The sequence below is a fragment of the Lacerta agilis genome, chromosome 8 (assembly GCF_009819535.1).
Source record: "Lacerta agilis isolate rLacAgi1 chromosome 8, rLacAgi1.pri, whole genome shotgun sequence".
NCBI classification, from domain to species: Eukaryota; Metazoa; Chordata; class Lepidosauria; order Squamata; family Lacertidae; genus Lacerta; species Lacerta agilis.
In genome coordinates this window covers 75,447,300-75,468,301 of record NC_046319.1, presented here as the reverse complement: position 1 = coordinate 75,468,301, position 21,002 = coordinate 75,447,300, and the positions used below count along the sequence as shown (strand labels likewise).

General features: G+C 47.0%; 1 protein-coding gene across 1 annotated transcript; it reads right to left on the bottom strand.

The window, feature by feature from the left end:
• Positions 1 to 5,776: 5,776 nt before the first annotated feature.
• On the bottom strand, positions 5,777 to 12,990 carry APOE (apolipoprotein E). The gene is made up of 4 exons (XM_033158368.1): positions 12,863 to 12,990; positions 12,414 to 12,479; positions 10,142 to 10,292; positions 5,777 to 6,825 (listed from the first exon to the last, which is right to left on the bottom strand). The coding sequence occupies exons 2-4, from the start codon at positions 12,454 to 12,456 to the stop codon at positions 6,198 to 6,200; spliced, it is 822 nt and encodes a 273-aa protein (XP_033014259.1). The 5' UTR covers positions 12,457 to 12,479; positions 12,863 to 12,990; the 3' UTR covers positions 5,777 to 6,197.
• Positions 12,991 to 21,002: the final 8,012 nt, after the last annotated feature.

The window sequence follows — 21,002 nt, the reverse complement described above, 5'->3', positions numbered from 1 at the left end:
TTTCATCGGGGAAATGTTGGAGGGTATGTCACCGTTTGCAAGTAAACATACCGAGGGCCAGGTTGCTAATCTAAAATGCATAACGTACCAGAACTGGTCATGAGATTCTCCGTTCATTTCAATCAATCAATCAATTAATTAATGATTAATGCATTTATCAAGGTAAACAAAATAGGAAATAGGAAATTCTTTCCAGTAGCACCTTAGAGACCAACTGAGTTTGTTCTTGGTATGAGCTTTCGTGTGCATGCACACTTCTTAAGATACGAAAGCTCATACCAAGAACAAACTCAGTTGGTCTCTAAGGTGCTACTGGAAAGAATTTCCTATTTCCTATTTTGTTTCGACTATGGCAGACTAACACGGCTACCCACCTGTAATTTTATCAAGGTAGTTTACAAAATAAAAAAAAGTCACAAAGCCCATTTAAACAACAACAGAACTAAAACGGAGCATTAAAGCCCAACATGAACAGAAGTTTAAAACCATCCACCTCGAAGCAAAGCAGGATAACAGTGTTTTTCTGTCAAAAAACGAAGAAGTCGTCATCAGTTGATTAAATGCAGATGATGAATTGAAGGTTTTGTATTGGAACTGTACAGGCTACTTTCCTTCTTTTTAATTTTTTTTGTGTGTGTTTTAAATGATCATCACCATTACTGTGGTACCTCGGGTTACAGACACTTCAGGTTACAGACGCTTCGGTTACAGACGCTTCAGGTTACAGACTCCTCTAACCTAGAAATAGTACCTCGGGTTAAAAACTTTACCTCAGGATGAGAATAGAAATCGTTCAGTGGCCGTAGCGGGAGGCCCCATTAGCTAAAGTGGTACCTCAGGTTAAGAACGGTTTCAGGTTAAGAACGGACCTCCAGAACGAATTAAGTTCTTAACCCGAGGTACCAATGTATTATTTTTAAATAAGCCATTTATTTTCCTTTGGACCTTTTTTTTTTAAAAAAATACATCTCCCCCCCCCCTTCCTAGCTCAGGTTTTCTGCCCGTGTTGCGCAAGCTCCCTGAAACACCAGCTGCATCAGTAACCAGCCAACCCCAAGCAAAACACAAAGTCTCTTTTCGAAAGTGCGTCCTCATCGCTTTCCAAGAGAGTCAGCCTGGCGGGGCCCCCGCAGTTTGGAGAGAGCATGGAAGAAAAAGTTGCCACAACCTTCGAGGTCTGGATTTGCTCAGGGAACAAAGTCCCACAGGCATGCCTCAGCATCAGAAGAACGTGGCGGGACAGTGATGTCATGTTGCCCTGCGGCAATTCTCACGCACAGGTGCCTTTAGGCCCCTACTATTTCCTCCTTGTTCCTTTGCTTATCGCAGGGATTATTTTATCAGGGGGTGCTTTTTCAAGCTTCCATTTTTCTCCGTGCCAGGAAAAGCTGCCTGTTGAATAAAGCGACTTGTTAGAATGCGCTTAAAGAGGGGCGAGTCTCTCGGTTTTGGAGACCGACACTGCGCAAGGAAAATTCCACTCGCGCCGTGAGAGTTCCCCCACTTCTCCTCCACCCCAAATCCTCAACTGTCTGGAGCAGATTTCGAGGGAGGAAAGGAGAGGTTCCACCGCACAAGCAGAAAAGTCTGTGCGAGTTTAGCGCCGTTTCAGAATTATAAAATGATGCGTGTCCTGCGGAAAGTGGCTAGGGGGAAGCTTTTTTCTCGCTCTCTCATCACGCGGGAACTTGTCGGGCCCCCCAGTGAAGCCGAATGCTGGAAGATTCGGGACAGATAGAAGAAAATGAGCCCTCACACAGCGCACAGTTAAACTGTGGAACTCACTGCCACAAGAGGCAGTGCTGGCCATCAATTTAAGAGAGGATTGGACAGATTCATGGAGGAGAGGGTGAGGAGAGGAGAGGTGCAGGTTTCTCACAGGCACCCGGAAGGCCACTGGGAGATCAGGATGCTGAACCAGATGTCCTGTCAGCTTGATCAGGCAGGGCTCTTGTTATGTTCAGCATTGGGTATGACCCTGAATTGCCATTCCCACCCCCCCAGTTTAAGTACAGTTCCCCAGATTTCGGAATGTTTGCAATTTCTTTAAAATCACCAAGATTTTATTGTACGGTTCTTCTATTATCCACATTATCTGCAAGCAACTTTGCCTGATACAATGGTTTCTTGTATGCTATTTTCAATAATAATAATGTGCATTTTTATGCCCCCCAAATATGCATGCTTTTTTTTGCATTATTTGGTTGGAGAACTACCGGTATGTTGCAAAATGTGGAGAAGCGCAGATTTCCAGAGATATTATTTATTTATTATTAAATTCCTGCGGGAATTCCTTCCTTCCTTCCTTTACTGTTCTATGAAAGAGCGAGAAAAACCCTCCCTCTATCCACTCGTTTTCTGTGCATAGTTTTTGTAAACTTCTAGCATGTCGCCTCTGACTCGCCTTTTCTCCAAGCTAAAAATGCTGCAGCCTTTCCCTCATGGGGAGTCGCTTGATCCCTTTGAACATTTTCTTGAACATAACTAAGCCAAACACATGTCACCAGCCAGGCCTGATACCTCCCCGGCGCCTCTTGAGGGCTGTCACACATCATCCGGCCAATGAGCCGCATTCGTGTCTGGCTTGATATTCTCACGTCATGCAGGCTGTATTCGTATTCTTCTATGTTCTCAGTCATGCTTTGGCGGCTTCTTGTCCCAACTTGTTCCTCTTCTTTGGCCCAAGCTGCATGGGTAGCTTCCCTAAAAAGGACTTGTTTTTCCACCCCGTCCTCCACAAAGAAATGTTCATTAAAATAAAACACGGGTGCTTTCTAAATACTGATACTCTGGCTGATCTGGTGCCACGGAGCTCCCCAAAGCAAGCTCTGCTCTCGAAGGACATGTCTCTGCTTGACTCTGAAAGTCTTATTACCATCTCTTTGTATCATATGTGTGCATAGCAGCCACTCTAGAGACACGCAGGGTGAAATCCCAGTTTCTGGTACCTGTTCCTAGTAAACCATTGCCCCTGCACGCTCTCCCTCTCGCTCCCTCCCTTTCTATCTCTCTCTTTTGATGTGAATTTGAAAAGTTGTCATCGTTCAGAGTGCATGCATGCATGTCTGCTGTTGTTGCCATCTGTCTGTCTCGAGAGACGATGGAGTGCGTCTCCTGGGATGAAGTCAAACTCTGCTGTGTTAGCAGCATCGAAGTGACCTCCCTGGGGCAAAATCCTGGGCAGTGTGGATGGGAGTCTGGGGCTGCCCAGATGACAGGACTCGCTGTTGTGGTCTAAAGCAGTGTTCCTCAACCTTGGGTCCCCAGATGTTTTTGGCCTACAACTCCCATCATCCATGACCACTGGTCCTGCTAGCTATGGATGATGGGAGTTGTAGGCCAAAAACATCTGGGGACCAAAGGTCGAGGAACACTGGTCTGAAGAAAAGCGTAGCAAGATGTTTGGCACCAGCTTGGCTGCAGGAATTGCCGGAAGGAGGCGCACAAGGCACCATCCAACCGCCTTAGGGACTGCACCCCAGGTTTTTGTAGGGTTTACTCCTTAGCCATTTCTTCTCCCAAAGACGTTCTGCAAGGCAGCAGAGATTTAGGATCTGAGTTTTCCTTCTCCTAGATGATGAGTGACCTTCTTAGGTGGACAAGCCGCATCTGCCCCTCTCTTCTTTCTACAGCCTGTGCAGTAACTGCCTTCTTGACCGTTGGACCCTCTCTTGGTCTCGTCTGCTCAATTTGCATGCAGGGAAGTCCCTGACTCACTGAGGGTTTGAGACCTGTTGTAACACGGGGATCCTGATTCAGCAAGTGATTTCAGCTCTGACATAGCAGGCAGGAGACAGCTTCTTCATGTAACACTCCTTATTCAGACAAACAAGACTGGGGAACTGAGGAGAGGGGTGCTACATTTATAGGGACAGAAAGACTGGCTAGAAAGGATAAATTTTGGAGGGAACAATCTCAAGCAATCACAAAGCTGCCTTTTGGTGGGAACCAATAAGACTGAGGATCCAAATGCAGCAACTTGAATGAACCAATAGTAGCTGTTCCTTCTGGAACAGGAAGGCAGTTACTTTTCCCTAATGTGAATACAGACAATAGCAATACAGATATTATAACCCTTGAATCAATACACAACAAGACCCATCAGGTACCCTCACCTGGTTTAGCAGGCCAGTCAAATCTGTTCCTCGGTTGTGGCTGCTGTCGCCTGCTGACAGCTTCTAGGAGCCACAGGTGAGAGCTGAATGCAGGGTGGGGACCAAAGGGGGACAAACTACCCCAGAAGGAGCATGATAGGTCCCCCACCAGAGGTGCTACCCCTCCCCTTAACACCCCATACGCATAATATGTCATCACTCATAGCCTTTGATGCTGCAGTGAGAGAAGGACAATTCCCCAAAGGGATCGCAGGGGCAGCCATCTTGGATTGCCACACTGTAAGTAGCCAAGGGATTACTGTGCTATCCTTGTTGTGAACAGCTAGTTCAAAGCCAAAGGGCAGCCAATGAACCAGAAATAAGAGAGTCCGATTGCTTTTACTCTGGGCCAGTTGCCAGAATTCATTGTGCAAGTGCCAGAAATTGGCAGGGTGGGCATTATATTTTTCATTGAAGCTGGGCTTTTCAAAAAGAAAAGAAATACAGTCATACTTTGGGTTACATCCGCTTCAGGTTGCGTTTTTTCATGTTAAGAATGCGGCAACCCCAGAAGTGTTTACTTCTGGGTTTCGCTGCGCATGCATGCGCAGAAGCAGCACACACACTTTGCGCATGCGCAGAAGCAGCCTATGCGCAGAAGCGCTCTATTGTGCTTTCACACATGCACAAAAGCATCACTCTGGTTGCGGACTTTTCGGGGTGCGAATGGCACCCCGGAACGGATTGTGTCTGCAACCAGAGGTACCACTGTACATTAGACAACATCTCTGGTCAACTGTAGAGTCTCAAATAGGTTGACCAACACACGCAAAGGTACATGTGGAGGATACCTTCACAGTTGCACGTCACATGCTGTGCCGAGCTCAGGCAGGCAGGCGGGTGAGGGCAGTGGCAGAGCAACTTGCTGACATGGCGGCTGTGGGGATTGTTATCACACCTGCCTTCCCATGCGACCCGAGTAGTGATCTGCCTTGGACTCTGCCCCACGGCTCCATCAGGTGATCAAAGTTGGCATCTTTACGGAAAGCTATGGGCCATCACACAGGAACAAGGGAAGCTTCCTCATATTGGTCCATCAAACTCCATACTGTCTACACTGACTGGCAGCAGCAGCTCTCCAGGGTTTCAGGCGGGAGTCTCTTCCAGCCCTATTTGAAGATACCAAGGATTGAAACTGGCACCTTCTCCCTGCAAATCAGATCTATGCCCCTTCTCCAATTCAGATAGCCCCTTCTTCCAGGCCCAGAAAACAATAGACTTAAGTTCTTCTTCTTTAACCTCCATCCTATCTAATTCCGTGAAGGCCTACAATCCAGTAAGTTCCCGTTTTATAGCATTCATTTTTGCCTGGGCCTGTGTGTGGCAGGACAGGCAAAAAGAAAGAAACCACTTGAATATACCTGGCAAAGCAGAAACAACCCCGGGTTTTTGCACCTGGGTGTTCAGAAACATCCTGCATTGCAGGGGGTTGGACTAGATGGTCCTCAGGGGTCCTTTCTATGATTCCATGCTCCCTGTGGAGCTGCAAAGGTATGCTGATGATTCGGGGTAACCAATGCCGTTTCAATTAGTTTACCTGTTCCTCTGCTCAGTGTGTATATCGGTTGCCGTGCAATGCAAAACGAAACATGAAACTCTATCACAAGAAAGGGAGACCCCTGTATCCAAAGTACATTTTATTCAGTTAACAGGTCAAAATGGGAAAGAAAGGGGAAAAAAACACCAGGAAAGCCAAGAAATTGTGGTGACAGGAATGACACAAGTGTCTTGGGTGTGAGGTGTTACAACGGGGAAACAGGGCAGAGCGCCCTTTTCTTGTCAGTGGTTCACAGGTGCAACAGCGGTTACTAATGGAGGACTTAGAAAGTGCTGGTCACCAGAGAAAAGTGTGTGGAATGTTAATTGGCCAAAATGGCAGCACTCTGGCCAAGTAGAGCTGGACAGGGAGAGGGACCTGCCGTGCGGTGTGAGGTTAGTATACAGCAAGGACCATCAATGCCCGTCCAGCCAAAGAGAGCCATCTTGGTTCCCATAGAAACGGATGTCGGCCATGTTGCTCTTCCTGGGAGCACAGACCAGACCTTAGGCCTCTGCCTGTGCCTGTGCCTGCACCTGTGCCTGAGCCTCCTTGACTTTCTCCACAAGGGCCTGGATCCGGGCAGTGAGGTCCTCCACCAAGGGGGCGAACCACTCGCGCACCTTTTCGGCCGTCTGGTCAAAGGAGTCCTTCAACTCCTGAGCTCGGCTGTTGAGTTGCTCGTGGACCATCTTCCCTTGCTCTCCGACGGCCTGCACCAGGGCCTGGAAACGCTGCTGCCCCTTATCGCGGATTTTGGAGAAATAGGGCTCCAGGCTCTGGCGCACAGCTTCCACCTTTTCGTCTGTGCTGGTCTGCACCTCCGCCCTGTAGGCGTCGAGCTTCCTCTGCAGGTCGTCGACGTCCTTCGTGAGGCGCTTCTTCATCTTGCGCATGTAGAGGTTGAACTGGGACCGCAGCACCTCCATGTTGTGGTTGAGCATCAGGCGTGCATCGTTGGTGTACTGGACCACCTTGCCCTTGGTCTCCTCCATGTCGGTCCGCAGCTTCTCGGACAAGGCCGACATTTCGGTCGTCAGGCGCTGCTGCGCATCCTGGGCGTAGGGGCCTATCTTGGAGCGCAGGTTCTCTGTGTAGAGGTCCAACTCCGCCATGGTGTCTGTGATAAAGCCGCTGGGGAGAAGGAGGAGGTAGCAGGGAAGGGTCAGAATCATGTTATTCTCTAGCAATAGGCCCTGCTGCCATAATTCTCACAGGCTTCAGATCTCTCCAGAAGGAGAAGCCATACAGACAACCAATCTATCCTGAGGTGAGCTTGCCCACCTTGGAGGAACATGGGTGTCTGTACCCCCTGATAAGTGGCAAGGAGAATTTGGCCACCCTGGCGCCACATTCACACCATACATTTAAATCCCTCGTATACTAGCAAAGACTCCTGGAAACCCCAAACAAACCCAGCAACTGCGGGTTATCTGGTTATCTCCCGCTTGGGCTACTGCAATGCGCTCTACGTGGGGCTACCTTTGAAGGTGACTTGGAAACTACCAACTAATCCAGAACACGGCTGCCAGACTAGTAACTGGGAGTGGTGGCTGAGAACGTATATCACCAGACTTAAGAGGATTTACATCGTCTCCCAGTACGTTTCCAAGCTCAATTCAAAGTGCTGGTGCTAACCTTTAAAGCCCTAAACAGCCTCATTGACCTTATATACCTGAAGGAGCGTCTCCATCCCCATCGTTCAGCCCAGACACTGAGGTCCAGCTCCGAGGGCCTTCTGGCGGTTCCCTCCCTGTGAGAAGTGAGGTTACAGGGAACCAGGCAGAGGGCCTTCTCGGGAGTGGCACCTGCCCTGTAGAACGCCCTCCCACCAGATGTCAAGGAAATAAACAACTATCTGACTTTCAGAAGACATCTGACGGCACCCCTGCATAGGGAAGTTTTTAATGTTTGGTGTCGTATTGTGTTTTAATTTTTTGGAAGCCACCAGAGTGGCTGGGGTAGCCCAGTCAGGTGGATGGCATATAAATAGGGAATTATTATTATGGGTGCATTGAAGTCACAGCTCTACAATTCCTAGCACTTTTACGAACTACAGTTTCCAGGATTCTCCATGGTTGTTAAAGTGGTATAAGAGAACATTAAAAAGATGGCATAGATGGGGCTCCAAGTCAGATTTGACTTACATGTGAGATAAAATGGTCGCCTGCCACCAGACTCGGTTTGAGCCATGAACAAAAAGCTATCAGCCACTCAGCCAGTCTCAACTCCAGCCCCTATGACTGCCAAGGGCCAGCCAAGTGTTTGTGGTTGGAAAATCTAGCTATTAGAGCTTCCAGGAAACAACAAAGCAACACATTTAAATCACCGGCCATTTGCTTCCCCCTTTAATGTCTCCCATCTGTGAGGGTGGCTGCCTGACGCCTCCTCTAGCCTCAGGGCTGGATTCAGACCTTTGGAGACCCTAAGCGCTTAAAAGATTTTGGTATCCCCAAAGATATCTATTTCAAAATATAAGCAGTAATAAAGTGTGAAATAAAACTTTTTATTTTTTTGAAATGAAATGAAACCTACAGTAAGATGGAAAATAATGTTTATTTTCCTATATTCGTATGAATAATGTTTCTTTTTGTTCAGCTGCACCGTATGGTCTATAGGGTAAATCTGGCAATGGGTGCCCCCCCCTTTCCCTTGATGCCCTAAGAATGTGCTTATTTTGCTTATCCAGCCCTGCCTATCCTGGCTACACTGTCACATCGGCTTGTGACTTACCCGGTACATCTTCCACAGTCAGCACCACAGAGAAAGTGGACATGTACTGGGATTTATGATACTCTTCTTCCAAACAACTATTACTCAGGGAAAAGGTCACCAAATTAAGCTGACTAATGCTGGCTACACACTCTTGTTTACTCTGCATCCAGTGTGACCCCAGTGCTGGTTTAAAAAGCAGTGTTTACATGATGATTATCCACAATCCATATCTATCCTGTTGTTTCTTATGGAATACTGTGTCTCAGTGCATTTCCCCCCTGCAAACCAGCACAATTCAAAGTGTTGGTGCTGACCTTTAAAGCCCTAAATGGCCTCAGCCATTTATATACCTGAAGGAGCGTCTCCACCCCCATCGTTCTGCCTGGACACTGAGGTCCAGCTTCAAGAAGAAGAAGAAGAGTTTGGATTTGATATCCCGCTTTATCACTACCCTAAGGAGTCTCAAAGCGGCTAACATTCTCCTTTCCCTTCCTCCCCCACAACAAACACTCTGTGAGGTGAGTGGGGCTGAGAGACTTCAAAGATAGCCCAAGGTCACCCAGCAGCTGCATGTGGAGGAGTGGAGACGCGAACCCGGTTCCCCAGATTATGAGTCTTCCACTCTTAACCACTGCACCACACTGGCTCCTTCTGGCAGTTCCCTCACTGCAAGAAGTGAAGTTACAGGGAACCAGGCAGAGGGCCTTCTCAGTAGTGGCACCTGCCCTGTGGAGCACCCTCCCACCAGATGTCAAAGAAATAAACAACTATCTGACTTTTAGAAGACATCTGAAGGCATCCCTGTTTAGGGAATCCACCAAGAGTGGTTGGGAAAACCCAGCCAGATGGACGGGGTATGTATAAATAAATAAATGACAAAAAGAACATCCAACTGTGTTTCAAGCTGGCAATGTGTGCATAGCCTAAATCATCCTTCAGCAGGAGCCTGGCAGTAATGAGGGACCACTCTGGAAGATATTGTGGCCCTATCAGGGTGTGAGCCAATCTGACAACGCCAGTCTCTTAACACCAGGCCCCAGTAAATTTCAAAGCTCTGTTGGTTCCAGAACAAATTAGGGATGCAAGAACCGAAGCGACATTTTGCAAAGGACCTGACAAATTTGAAAATTCTAAGGGCTGATGTCCAAACAAACAAAAAGATTATAAGATTATAAAATCCAGGTTTTTGAAATTGTACAATTCCGATTGGGATTCCTGCCATGTAAGTGTGATATGGGCTGTGTACATACTATACCTTTAAAGCACATTCGAAATGCATTCTTTCCCTCAGAGAATTATGGGAACAGTAGTTTACCCCTCACAGAGTTACAGTTCCCAGGAGCCCTTATCAAACTACAGTGCCCAGAATTCTTTGAGGGGTGTGTGTGTGAGGAAACATGCTTTGAATGTGCTGTAAAGGTACACAGCCTTCATACACAACTGTGTTTCAATTCTAATAATCAGATATCACCCATCTTAAGATCTATGTATGTCATTCTATGAGATTTAAGCATAGCTGTCAACTTTTCCCCCTTTTTAAGGGAAATCCCCTTATTCTGAACAGGATTCCTCGGAAGAAAAGGGAAAAGTTGACAGCTATGGTTAAGAGCAATGTGAGCTTGGACTCTTTGGAGCATACACTGGGGCTGTGAAAACTCCAGTTGAGCACGTGTCATAAATAAAAACCTCACCTAGCGCCTGTACCCACTTAAAAGGAAGTAGCAAAATCACTCACTCCAGTTCCTTGCTGAGCTGCGAACTCTTGATCTGAGCGGTGACATCATCAGCCGCATCCCCAATCCTGGTCACTACGTCCCTGAAGACATCCACCGTCTCCTCCCATTTGGATTTTGCCTCTTCTTCGGGGACAGGGTTGGCCCAGGAGCCTGCGTGGATTAGGAAAAGGAGGGAAACATTCAAGGATCTAGAAAACAGGCCAAACTCACGTCCCACCAAACTGAATGAGGGGTGCCTGTCAATATGGGGCATCCCACCAGGTGGGGCCCTTGGAATCAGCGAAGCCACACTCCTGCGAGTGATGGCAAGGGGGAAACAGGAGGCAAAACATGAAGGGATTTATGCAGTGTAGTCCTGCTCAGAGGAGACCCACTAAAAACAATAGGCATGTGTCCGTTGATTTCAATGGGCCTCCTCTGAATATAACTTTGCTGGAGACACGTCCCCAATTAAAAAGGCACTTCCTGTTGCAGGGGGGAAGTGCCGCCATCTTGTCGCCTCTTCCCATCGCTAGCTAGTGTCTCAGCGACTGGAATGGGATGGAACAGCTTGAGCGTGTAGTTTGTGACTGTCCAGTGCTTTGGTTTTCAAAATGCCGGTCGTTTTCCAAGCCCAGGTGGAAGTGCCATGCACCTCCTTCCCTTGTGTTATCAATCGATGGCACAAACGTCCTTACCTAATCCCAGCAGCTCTTAGGGCCGATGTTACTTTCACAACTCAGCATTCCTAGATAGGGCGACCCATCTATGGGGCCAAAGGTTGCGGTTGTTAAACACAAGTCCTAAACTAACCTTGACAAGGCACCTGCATGCCGGAATAGGCAAACAGCGACCTACTTCAGCCTAGCGTGGTCAGTCCAGCCCCACACGGAGCCTTCCCTTCTGGTGAAAGGGCAGCCCGCCCACCCCAACCTTTCCCCTTAGGATGCATTTTCTTCCAATTTGTTTGCAGGTTTATCCTGCCCTACCCTCCGGAAACTCCCCACTTTATCCTCAAATCAATCCTGCGAGGTAGGTGAAGCCGGATGACTCAAGGCCAACCATGTCTCTCCCCCCAATCCTAGTCTCATGCTCCAACTACTGCACCGCACTGGCAAGCTATGAGAGGGGGCTCCCTCCTTCAGCAATAGGTCACTTCCCTGATTTCATATTACACATTACACAGTTGCACAACTGAAGCGCCCTGTGCCCCTGAGAGATGCCACCAGCCAGGGCCAGATTTAGGTTTGATGAGGCCCTAAGCTACTGAAGGCAATGGGGCCCTTTATATGTCCAGCTGTCCTTTGTAAACAACAAACTGTCCCTGTTTTTTCTGTTGAATATATGCTACAGTATATGGTAATTTATGGACCTAATAGGTATCTAAAGCCGTTTGCACATGTTGCCATGCGACCAGTCCCGGTCCATGCAGAATGTAGGCACCCTATATATAGAAATGAGCAAACCAGTGATATTTTAGGGAGCAAGCTAGCAGGCGGGGCCCATGACTTACATCATAGGAGCCTACACAATGCAAAACACTGTTGCTGTATGTAGGTTTTATTTTATTTGTTTTTTTATCTTATATTTTGGAAATGTACATCCAGGTTTGTTTTTTTCTTTAATTTTTTTGGGGGCCTCCAAGAGAGTGGGGCCCTAAGCTATAGCTTGTTTATAAGTAAATCTGGCATTGCTACCAGCCAGTCCAGACAGCACTGAGCTAGATGGACAAGTGTCCAATTTTTTTTTTTATAAAGCAGCATCCAATACACAGTGAGCAGGACAGTTTTTTAAAGTCCATGTAGCCAGCATCCCCATAGTTTTAAAGCACAAAAATTAAGTTAGCTCAGATTTCTGGCCGCTCCCAACAACGCAACCCTGATGTTCTGATGTGTCTAGTCTACCTTCATCCCTCCTTCCCTCTTTACATTTGCTCACGCCACGCACAACTTGTGGAGAAGCGATATTCTCCTAACAAACCATGGCATAAGACTAAGAGCTGATTTGCTGGATCGGACCAAATGTCCCTCTGGTCTTAGTTGCTTCTGAGGAGCTGACAAGCACAGCATCAAGCATATGGTCATTCCCCTGTGGTCTGTCCCCAGCATCTGCTTCACCGAGGTATACTGCCACCGTTTGTGGAAGTTCCACACCCACGGAAGAAAGAAGTCTGTGCTGCATTTGAACTAGCCTTTAAGGAGCATTGGGAAAGAGGGGACAAAGTGTGTTTAGCCTGTTCTGTGTGTCCGATTTTATTTAAGACAAACCACGTCTTCCAATTCCGTCACTCACCTCCCAGCAGGAATGCTGTGAAAAACAGGGCGAGGAATTTCATGATCACCGACTTTCTGGACCCTTCTGAGAAACGGAGACATTAAAAAATGGGACAAAATTAGGTAATGGAGTGACTCGAGGAGGGTGGGTGCTGGTATTTTCCTCCACCAGCAGGAATCTTTAAGAGAGACACACACAGGATTAATCGCAGCCCAGCCAACGATGAGACTATAACTGCTCAGTCCTGAAAGGGAGACCCCACTGAATGCCACACCATTAAAAAACAAAAACAAACAAACCCTACATTAAATATTTTTCTCCAAATGTCCTTAAATCGAAAACAGCTTTTTCCCTTTTGGTCGCACAGTCCCAGTCCACAATGCACATTAGAACCCACAAACCCCACACACCTTTTTAAAACAAGAAAAGTTTGTTCAAGGTTGCCAGTTATCCAGCTTTGCTCTCACCTTCCTTTACCTTCTCTTCCTCTGGAGTCTGGAAAGTGTTCAGCCAGACCCTCTGTGCAGACTTAAATACCCAGCTCAGCTGGTAAGAATGAGAGGGGGGGGGGGAGAGGCGGGACTGGCAGAGTCAGCAGCAGCAGCAGCAGTAGTCACAAAGTTTTGCCAAAGTGGCATCGGGGACAAAGTTTAACACACACACACACACACACACACACACACACACTTTGCACACACACTGCTAGGGAAAGTCTTAACCCTGAACTCAACAGAGAGAGAGAGAGAGAAAGGAAAACAAAATAGTTAAAGCAATATTTTTTTTTATTGCATTGAGTATGTGAACTTTTGACTGACACAAGTCTCCCCCATCAAGCAGAACAGAAGTTGTTAAATAATTCTTTTTCCTCTCTGCCTGGAGAACGTGGAGAGGGGCTCCCACACATTTCCCATGGCCATCTTTCTCCCGTTTTTTTGCAGCTATTTGCGCAAGCTTCACTGAAAATTGTTTTCTTGCATGAAATGAATTGTGTTCTTGGGTGGGGTGGGGTGGGGGAAAGGATGGCATTGATTAAAATGTGTTTATGCTACAGTGAGGCCCGAAATGGGCGGTCGAAGTCGGACTGAGTTAACATAAAACAGTGGGACAAAGTTGGGGAAAGGGTGATTCATTGGGGAGAAGCAGCAGTGGGAGACCATGCAAAGAAAGCTCTTATCCAACAATCTTTTCTCCCTTATGCTTCTGTTCCCAGTGGTGACAAACACATATTGGAGTACCCCAGCAGAGGTAACAGGGAAGAAGGTGAGGGAGACAGAAGCCCCCACTTCTCCATTTGCGCCTTTTCTCCTCCAAACTATATCCTCCCCTCTACTGCCTTTCAACTGTTTTGCTGTTGAGACTTATCCGTTCAAGCCTGTTGCTGAATGTGTCACTTATGAGTGTCCGAAAACAAATGTACACATTTCTACCACGTTTTCAGGCGCAACACAAGTGAATCCTGACAGTAAGAGATGCAGTCAACTGTACACAGTGTTTTTGTGAGTTTCTGGACCCTTGGAAAATCCATCTGGGATTGTCCACACCCCTACTTGGCAGGTAGCAAATGCCAGATCTGTCAATAGGCAGACACCTCAAGTTATACCAAGGTATATCGAGTCAACTCATAGGAACAGACCCTGTTAGACCCTTGGTCCAGCTAGCTCATTAATAGCAACACTGAATGGCAGTGGCTGCTCAAGATTTCAGGCAGAAGTTGCTCTCAGCTGTATGCCAGGTGCTGAACTTGGGAACTCCTGAATGCAGTGCTGGTACTCTGCCAATGCTTGTCTACTCAGGCGTAAGTCTCATTGAGTTCAATGGGGCTTACTCCCAGAAGTGCGCATAGGGTTGTAAACCAAAGTGGTTTATCCATGTCATTTATTGAGACATCGTTGGGTTGCAAACCCCCCAAACTACCTAATTCATATTAGTGGGCAGCAAAAATAATATTTCATGTTATGGGAAAGGAAACAGGAGGTGTATGTTGATCTGGCTTAATCCCATATGAAACAGAAAAGGGTATGATATTGCACACCTGACAAAACTAGAAAGGGGTTGAAATTTATCAATTAATGCACTCTTATGCCACTTTAACAGGAATCCTGGGATCCTCCAGAGCATCCTGGGAACTGTTGTTTGTTAAAGGTGCTGAGAGTTGTTGTTGTTGTTGTTGTTGTTGTTGTTGTTGTTGTTGTTCAGTCGTTCAGTCGTGTCCGACTCTTCGTGACCCCATGGACCAGAGCACGCCAGGCACACCTATCCTTCACTGCCTCTCACAGTTTGGCCAAACTCATGTAGTAGCTTCGAGAACACTGTCCAACCATCTCATCCTCTGTCGTCCCCTTCTCCTTGTGCCCTCCATCTTTCCCAACATCAGGGTCTTTTCTAGGGAGTCTTCCCTTCTCATGAGGTGGCCAAAGTACTGGAGCCTCAACTTCAGGATCTGTCCTTCTAGTGAGCACTCAGGGCTGATTTCTTTAAGAATGGATAGGTTTGATCTTCTTGCAGTCCATGGGACTCTCAAGAGTCTCCTCCAGCACCATACTGTAATTCAAAAGCATCAATTCTTCGGCGATCAGCGTTCTTTATGGTCCAGCTCTCACTTCCGTACATTACTACTGGGAAAACCATAGCTTTAACTATACAGACCTTTGTCGGCAAGGTGATGTCTTTGCTTTTTAATATGCAGTCTAGGTTTGTCATTTTTTCTGCCAAGAAGAAAGTTGTTAGTCAACCACTATTCCACTCCCAGAGCTGCCATTCCCAGAGTTCTCTGGGAAGAGGGATTGCTTGTTAAGCTACTTTGGGAATTGTAGCTCTCGGGCGAGGATAGGGATCGCCTAACAACTCTCAGTACCCTTAAAAAACTACAGTTCCCAGTATGCTTTGGGGGGAAGCCATGAGACTTAAACTTGTATAAGAGATCTTTAGATGTATGGTGTGAATGTAACCTTGGTTGCTTTGGGTGAACAGCAAGACAGTGTCTGGCTCATTGAAGCCTTTCATTCAATGTAGTGATGACCAGACGTTGCCCTGAATCTTGTTTCACCATTGTCAACGGGACAGTGCCTTCCAGGGCACCTGAGCTTAGGAGCCTGCAGACCACACGATGCCGTCCACTATCATCTGGCCACCGCTCCCAACCCCCTGCAATTGCCGCCTGAGGCAGCCAACTCAATCTGCCCAACGGTAGGGCTGGCTGTGAATGTTTCTCCCCACGGTTTATCTGCCCACAAATAACAGTACAGAATTTTGAGATGCCATTTGTGCACCACTCTAGACAGAACTTCTAGAGGCGAGGTGGGGTTTTACTGGGGGAAACGTCATTCTTTGCAACTAGGATGCAGGAAGCAGGAAATCGTGGGTGTCCTGTTGCAAACGTCTGGGTTGCTGGGACGGAGGAGACTTCTCTTCTTGTGACTCTGTTGACAGGAGGGATTTCGTAAGGGTGCTTTGAGAGAGAAGGGTTAGCAGGGTTTTGAGCCAAAGAGGCTAATTCACCCTGCCAGGCACATGCTGAACTGAACAAGAAACCGAGGCCTAACAAAATGAGCACATGCAAGGCACAAACTCTTGCAGACACCCACAACCCGTGACAGTCTGAGGTTCTTCCTTGTGCCACCAGCTGTTTTCTTGACAAGTGCTAACAGGCCTCTTGCTGCCTTAGCAGCAGAGCAAACCGGCACACATACAACCTGCGTGACCCACCAAGACAAATGGAGCCCACAATCCATTCAGCTTGGCGGGTCGCGGAGTTGCCTGGACGGATCTGAGGTAAAGCGAGGCGGCTGTTTCAGGCAGCAAATTCGGGGCGCCATCGAAAGGCAGCAGATGGAATAACAACCACCAGCAAGGGGAACGACATCACAGGGATGTGCCTTTTCAGGAGTCAAATGTATTGGGCTCAGGGTAACATTTTGGTTGTAAGTTGCTTTGGGTTGCTCTGGGCGAGATAAAGAGGATGGCAAATTTAATTAATTAATTAATTAATTAATGATTTACCTACCACTTCCCCCTCACCGCCCACTGATGTCGGCCACATGAATACCATACGTTTAAAACACAACAATACAATTTTAAACGGTCATGGGTCATGGCTCCCCCCCCCCGAGAATTCTGGGACCTGCAGTTTGTTGAGGGTGCCGCAAGTTGCAAGGAAATGCTAGTTCCCCATCCCAGACCTACAATTCCCAGAGTGGTTTGGCATTAAATCTTTCTCCATGGGGAAGTCTGGGAATTGCAGCTCTGGGAGAAGAGTTTGAATTTGGATTTGATACCCCACTTTATCACTACCCTAAGGAGTCTCAAAGCGGCTAACAATCTCCTTTTCCCTTCCTCCCCCCACAAAAAACACTCTGTGAGGTGAGTGGGGCTGAGAGACTTCAAAGAAGTGTGACTAGCCCAAGGTCACCCAGCAGCTGCATGTGGAGGAGTGGGGAATCAAACCCGGTTCACCAGATTATGAGTCCACCGCTCTTAACCACTACACCACACTGGCTCCACACTGGGAGAGGGAGTAGGCGCCTCCTAACAACTCTCAGCATCCCAGAAATCTTTAAATACGTGGTGTGAATGTGGCCTTTATCGCCTCGCTGTCACCGCTGTCCTTGTTTGGCCTTACTGCTTTTCCTGAGCCGCAGGAGTTTACTGGTAATTGCCGCGTCTACCACTGAAGCCTCTTTCACTGTGAATTTCCTGTGGTGTATCGGGAACAGGACTCCAAGCCCCCAAATTTCCTCCCACCCCGGATAGCTCAAACTACACAGCCTGTCCGTTTTTAAGGAAGTAAGTCAACAAGAGAGGTGGAATTCCCCACCACAGACTGTATTTGGGGCTTTTGTATGCTTGGCTGAGGTGCTGTGATGAATACTACAGTAGGGTCTTTGAGGTGCTCTAAAAACACCTCGGTGTCTAAAAACACATGGGTAGGAAGTTCTATGAAACAGTGTTGTTGTTTTTTTTAACATCAGCGCCATTTCACACACCCTTCTAAGCACAAGCACACACACAAACAAGTTCCTTTCTCGAGCTTCTAGTTAGGAATTAAGCTGAGGCACAATGGGAGTTTTATTTTCCCAGCAGAGCCCTTTCTTGCTTTACTCACAACAGGTAAAAAATAAATAAATATTTGAATAGGTGACTTTCCCCCCAGTCTGGAGATATGGCGATGGGGAAGCGATCACCTGTTGGGACGTCTGCCTACTGTATTGCAGCTCTTAAAGAAGCCGCTTGCTTCTGGAGGCCAAAGTCTTCAGCTGGGGCAATTGCTACCTACAAAACAATATTTCTCCCACCACCACACCATTGTTTCTTGTAACAATTGGGCCTTGAGCTTAATTGGCTGTGTTTGCAAGACTTATTAATACACAGTAGTTGCTGGTTAGTACCATGTTGCCAATGGATCAGAACAGCACGCTCTGTTCTTCTGCAGCTCTGGGTGGTTTTTACCTCTGCAGCTTGGAGGTAAAACTCTGTCATCTTCTAAGTAGCTAAGAACAGGCTGCTGTTAAAGGCACAGCTGCAGTGGCTGCCTGAAAAGTTGGCAACCCTGACTACTGTTTACCACCTCCTCTCCCGCACCCCTCCTGTTGTTGCTGTTGGCGAAATGTCGAAAATAAGGAGGTGAAGTTCTTCCTCTAGGTCTTCATCTTTACCCCAGGAAAAGCTCCGGCTGCTTGATTTATCTGTGAAATACCCCTCCCCACTCTTTCACTATATATAAGGGTCTGGTGACTTCTGTTTCAGTGTATCTGAAGAAGTGTGCATGCACACGAAAGCTCATACCAAGAACAAATTTAGTTGGTCTCTAAGGTGCTACTGGAAGGAATTTTTTTAAAATTTTTATTTTGTTTTGACTATGGCAGACCAACACGGCTACCTACCTGTAACTGATTTATCTGCGTTAGGCTTTATCAAAGGACACAGGTGCAGGGCTGGTTTTAAAAGCTGGCAACCCAAGGGCTAGACAGCTCATCAGAAGCCCCTTCTAATCCCACAATTTGGCGGTAATTAATTCAGAATAAAAGAATGGGATCCTGGGAACGTCCGCTCAGAAAAGGAACTAGCACACAGCTACCCTTTTGAGCGGCTGCAATGCAAAGCGTGCTTCTCATTTAAAATCTGACCTAGAGTAACCCTCCTTAGCTCTTGCTGAGACCAGAGGTCAGGGTGACCGTATCTGAGGTTCACGGAGACACGCAGAAAACATCTTGAGGGTTTATTTTTCTAGCAGATAAGCAAACAGCTGGGGCTTCGTCACCACGTGGTGGAAACTGCCTGCAGCTAGTATTTTCTTCCTGACAGAGATCCCTGCGTGCCTTTAGGACAGCCTGCCTCAACCTGCTTCTTCTCCGGGCCTTTTGGGCTCTGATTCCCACCAGCCCTGTCTGAGTGGCAGTCCAAAACATCTGGAGAAGAAACAGGTCGGGGAAGCCTGCTTGCAGGTAGAAATGCTACAGGTCCAGCTTTTGGGGGGGGGCATAATAACATGCCTTTATATTACACTCTGTTGTTCACAGTATCATAGAATCATAGAGTTGGAAGGGACCCCCAGGGGCCATCAGGTCCAACCCCCTGCAATGCAGGAATCTCAACAGAAGAAGAAGAAGAGTTTGGATTTGATATCCCGCTTTATCACTACCCGAAGGAGTCTCAAAGCGGCTAACAATCTCCTTTCCCTTCCTCCCCCACAAAAAACACTCTGTGAGGTGAGTGGGGCTGAGAGACATCAAAGAAGTGTGACTAGCCCAAGGTCACCCAGCAGCTGCATGTGGAGGAGCGGAGAAGCGAACCCGGTTCACCGGATTATGAGTCTACTGCTCTTAACCACTACACCACATTGGCAGATGGTCATCAAACCTCTGCTTAAAAACCTCAAAGGAAAGAGAGTCCGCCACATCCTGAAGGAGACCGTTCCACTGCCGAACAGCTCTCACTTGTTCCAGGGTCAGTTTATGGCACCAACTTTAACCGCCGTATGATAAACTAACACATTCAAACAAGAGGCATTCCCTTTCCATTCATCTGGGTCCCACTCTTTTGTGTGTGGAGCATCAATGCGCGCAAAACAGCATGAGATTTTTCTTTCCACAGCCTTAAAGGGCAAGATCTTGACCTTTCCCCCCCCCCCCCCCATTAAGAAATGAGCGTATTCAACACTGCAGATCAGAAATACAAAGCATCGAACCGCATTTTTGAATTTGTTTAAAATTACATTCAAAAAAACCCCCAGAGATTTTCCTGTTAGGGATTTTACCCCCAGAAATTAAAAAAAGAAATGAGAACGCTATTTATGTATGCTGTCACAGCAGCTAGAATTCTTGTGGCTCAAAAGTGGAAAAACGAATCAGTACCGACAACCTTAGAGTGGCAGATGCTTATGTTAGATTATTTGCAGCTGGCGAAATTGACAGGAGGAGTTAGAGGAGAAATGACGCAGAAAACCTTTGGTGAATGGAAAATATTTAAAGAATACATAAGACTATATTGCAATAATAAGGCCATATTAGCAGAACTAGAGTGATACTTGTAATTAAACAAATATTGAATACTATTGAAGATAAAGGAATGAGAAATGAAGATCAAAACTGTGCAGACAATGATGTAATGAAAGCACATTAAGAAAGATCGGACGATTTGTATGTATGTGAGAAGTGTGGTTATGTAAACCAATTTTAACCTTTTTCATGTTTTCCTTTTCCTTTTTCTTTTTCTATTTCTTCTTTTTTTATTTGTATTGATGAGACTAAATATTTTTAATGTGTGTAAATAAAACCAATAAAGATTACTTTAAAAAAAGAAAGAAATGAAAACGAAAGACTTAAAACTTGCTGTTGTTTTCTCATCAACTTGCCAGCTTATTCCCCCCCCCCCAAAAAAGATCTGGCTCATTAATTTTAAACTCTTGCACTGAAATTGCTGGCACACCGTCCCTCTTGACGCGACGTGCCCAAGGGTCAGAAATCAAGTGTTATCTCCTTGCCACCCCGACGTGGCATTCTCATGCAGTCATACGGGAGGGAAACAGAGTCCAAGAGTGCTCTGAATACCTCATTTTGCCAACGGTGGAAGGGAAGGTGCAACAGCGCTGGCATCACTGCTATCAGAGATCAAAGCAGTAAGCGAGGTTGGATCTGCAAGTTGTCAAAGATCAGCTACCTTCCTTTCTGACCTCTCCCCACTTGGCCTGCTTTCACTATCTCAGCCACTAGGGACAAGCAAATCTGTCCGTTCTCATTTTTTCCTGCATTGTTTCAGTAAGTGCCTGCGAGATAGGTTCGCCTTTAAATGCAAAATGAATCAGATTTCCTCTCCCGTCTCTATGAGAGCAGCATAAACCTTTGCTCTGCAGCGTTCAGGTGTGCCGGAGGTGCGCGGAATTTTTGGGAGGGGGGGTGGGTCTTCCCAACTTTCCCTACTGCAAAGTTAATTCAGCAGCCTCTGACCCTCCTCTGGGGCTGTTGAGAGGCTGGTGACCCTTTCAGCACAAGTATGTTTCTGCTGAATTCAATGGGATTTACTCCCAAGCAATGCATGTGCAGGCTCTGGCTCAAACTGCAGGGAGTTCTGTGTCCCCGCCTCCCCGCTGTGCTTTCTAACAAATAAAAAAAT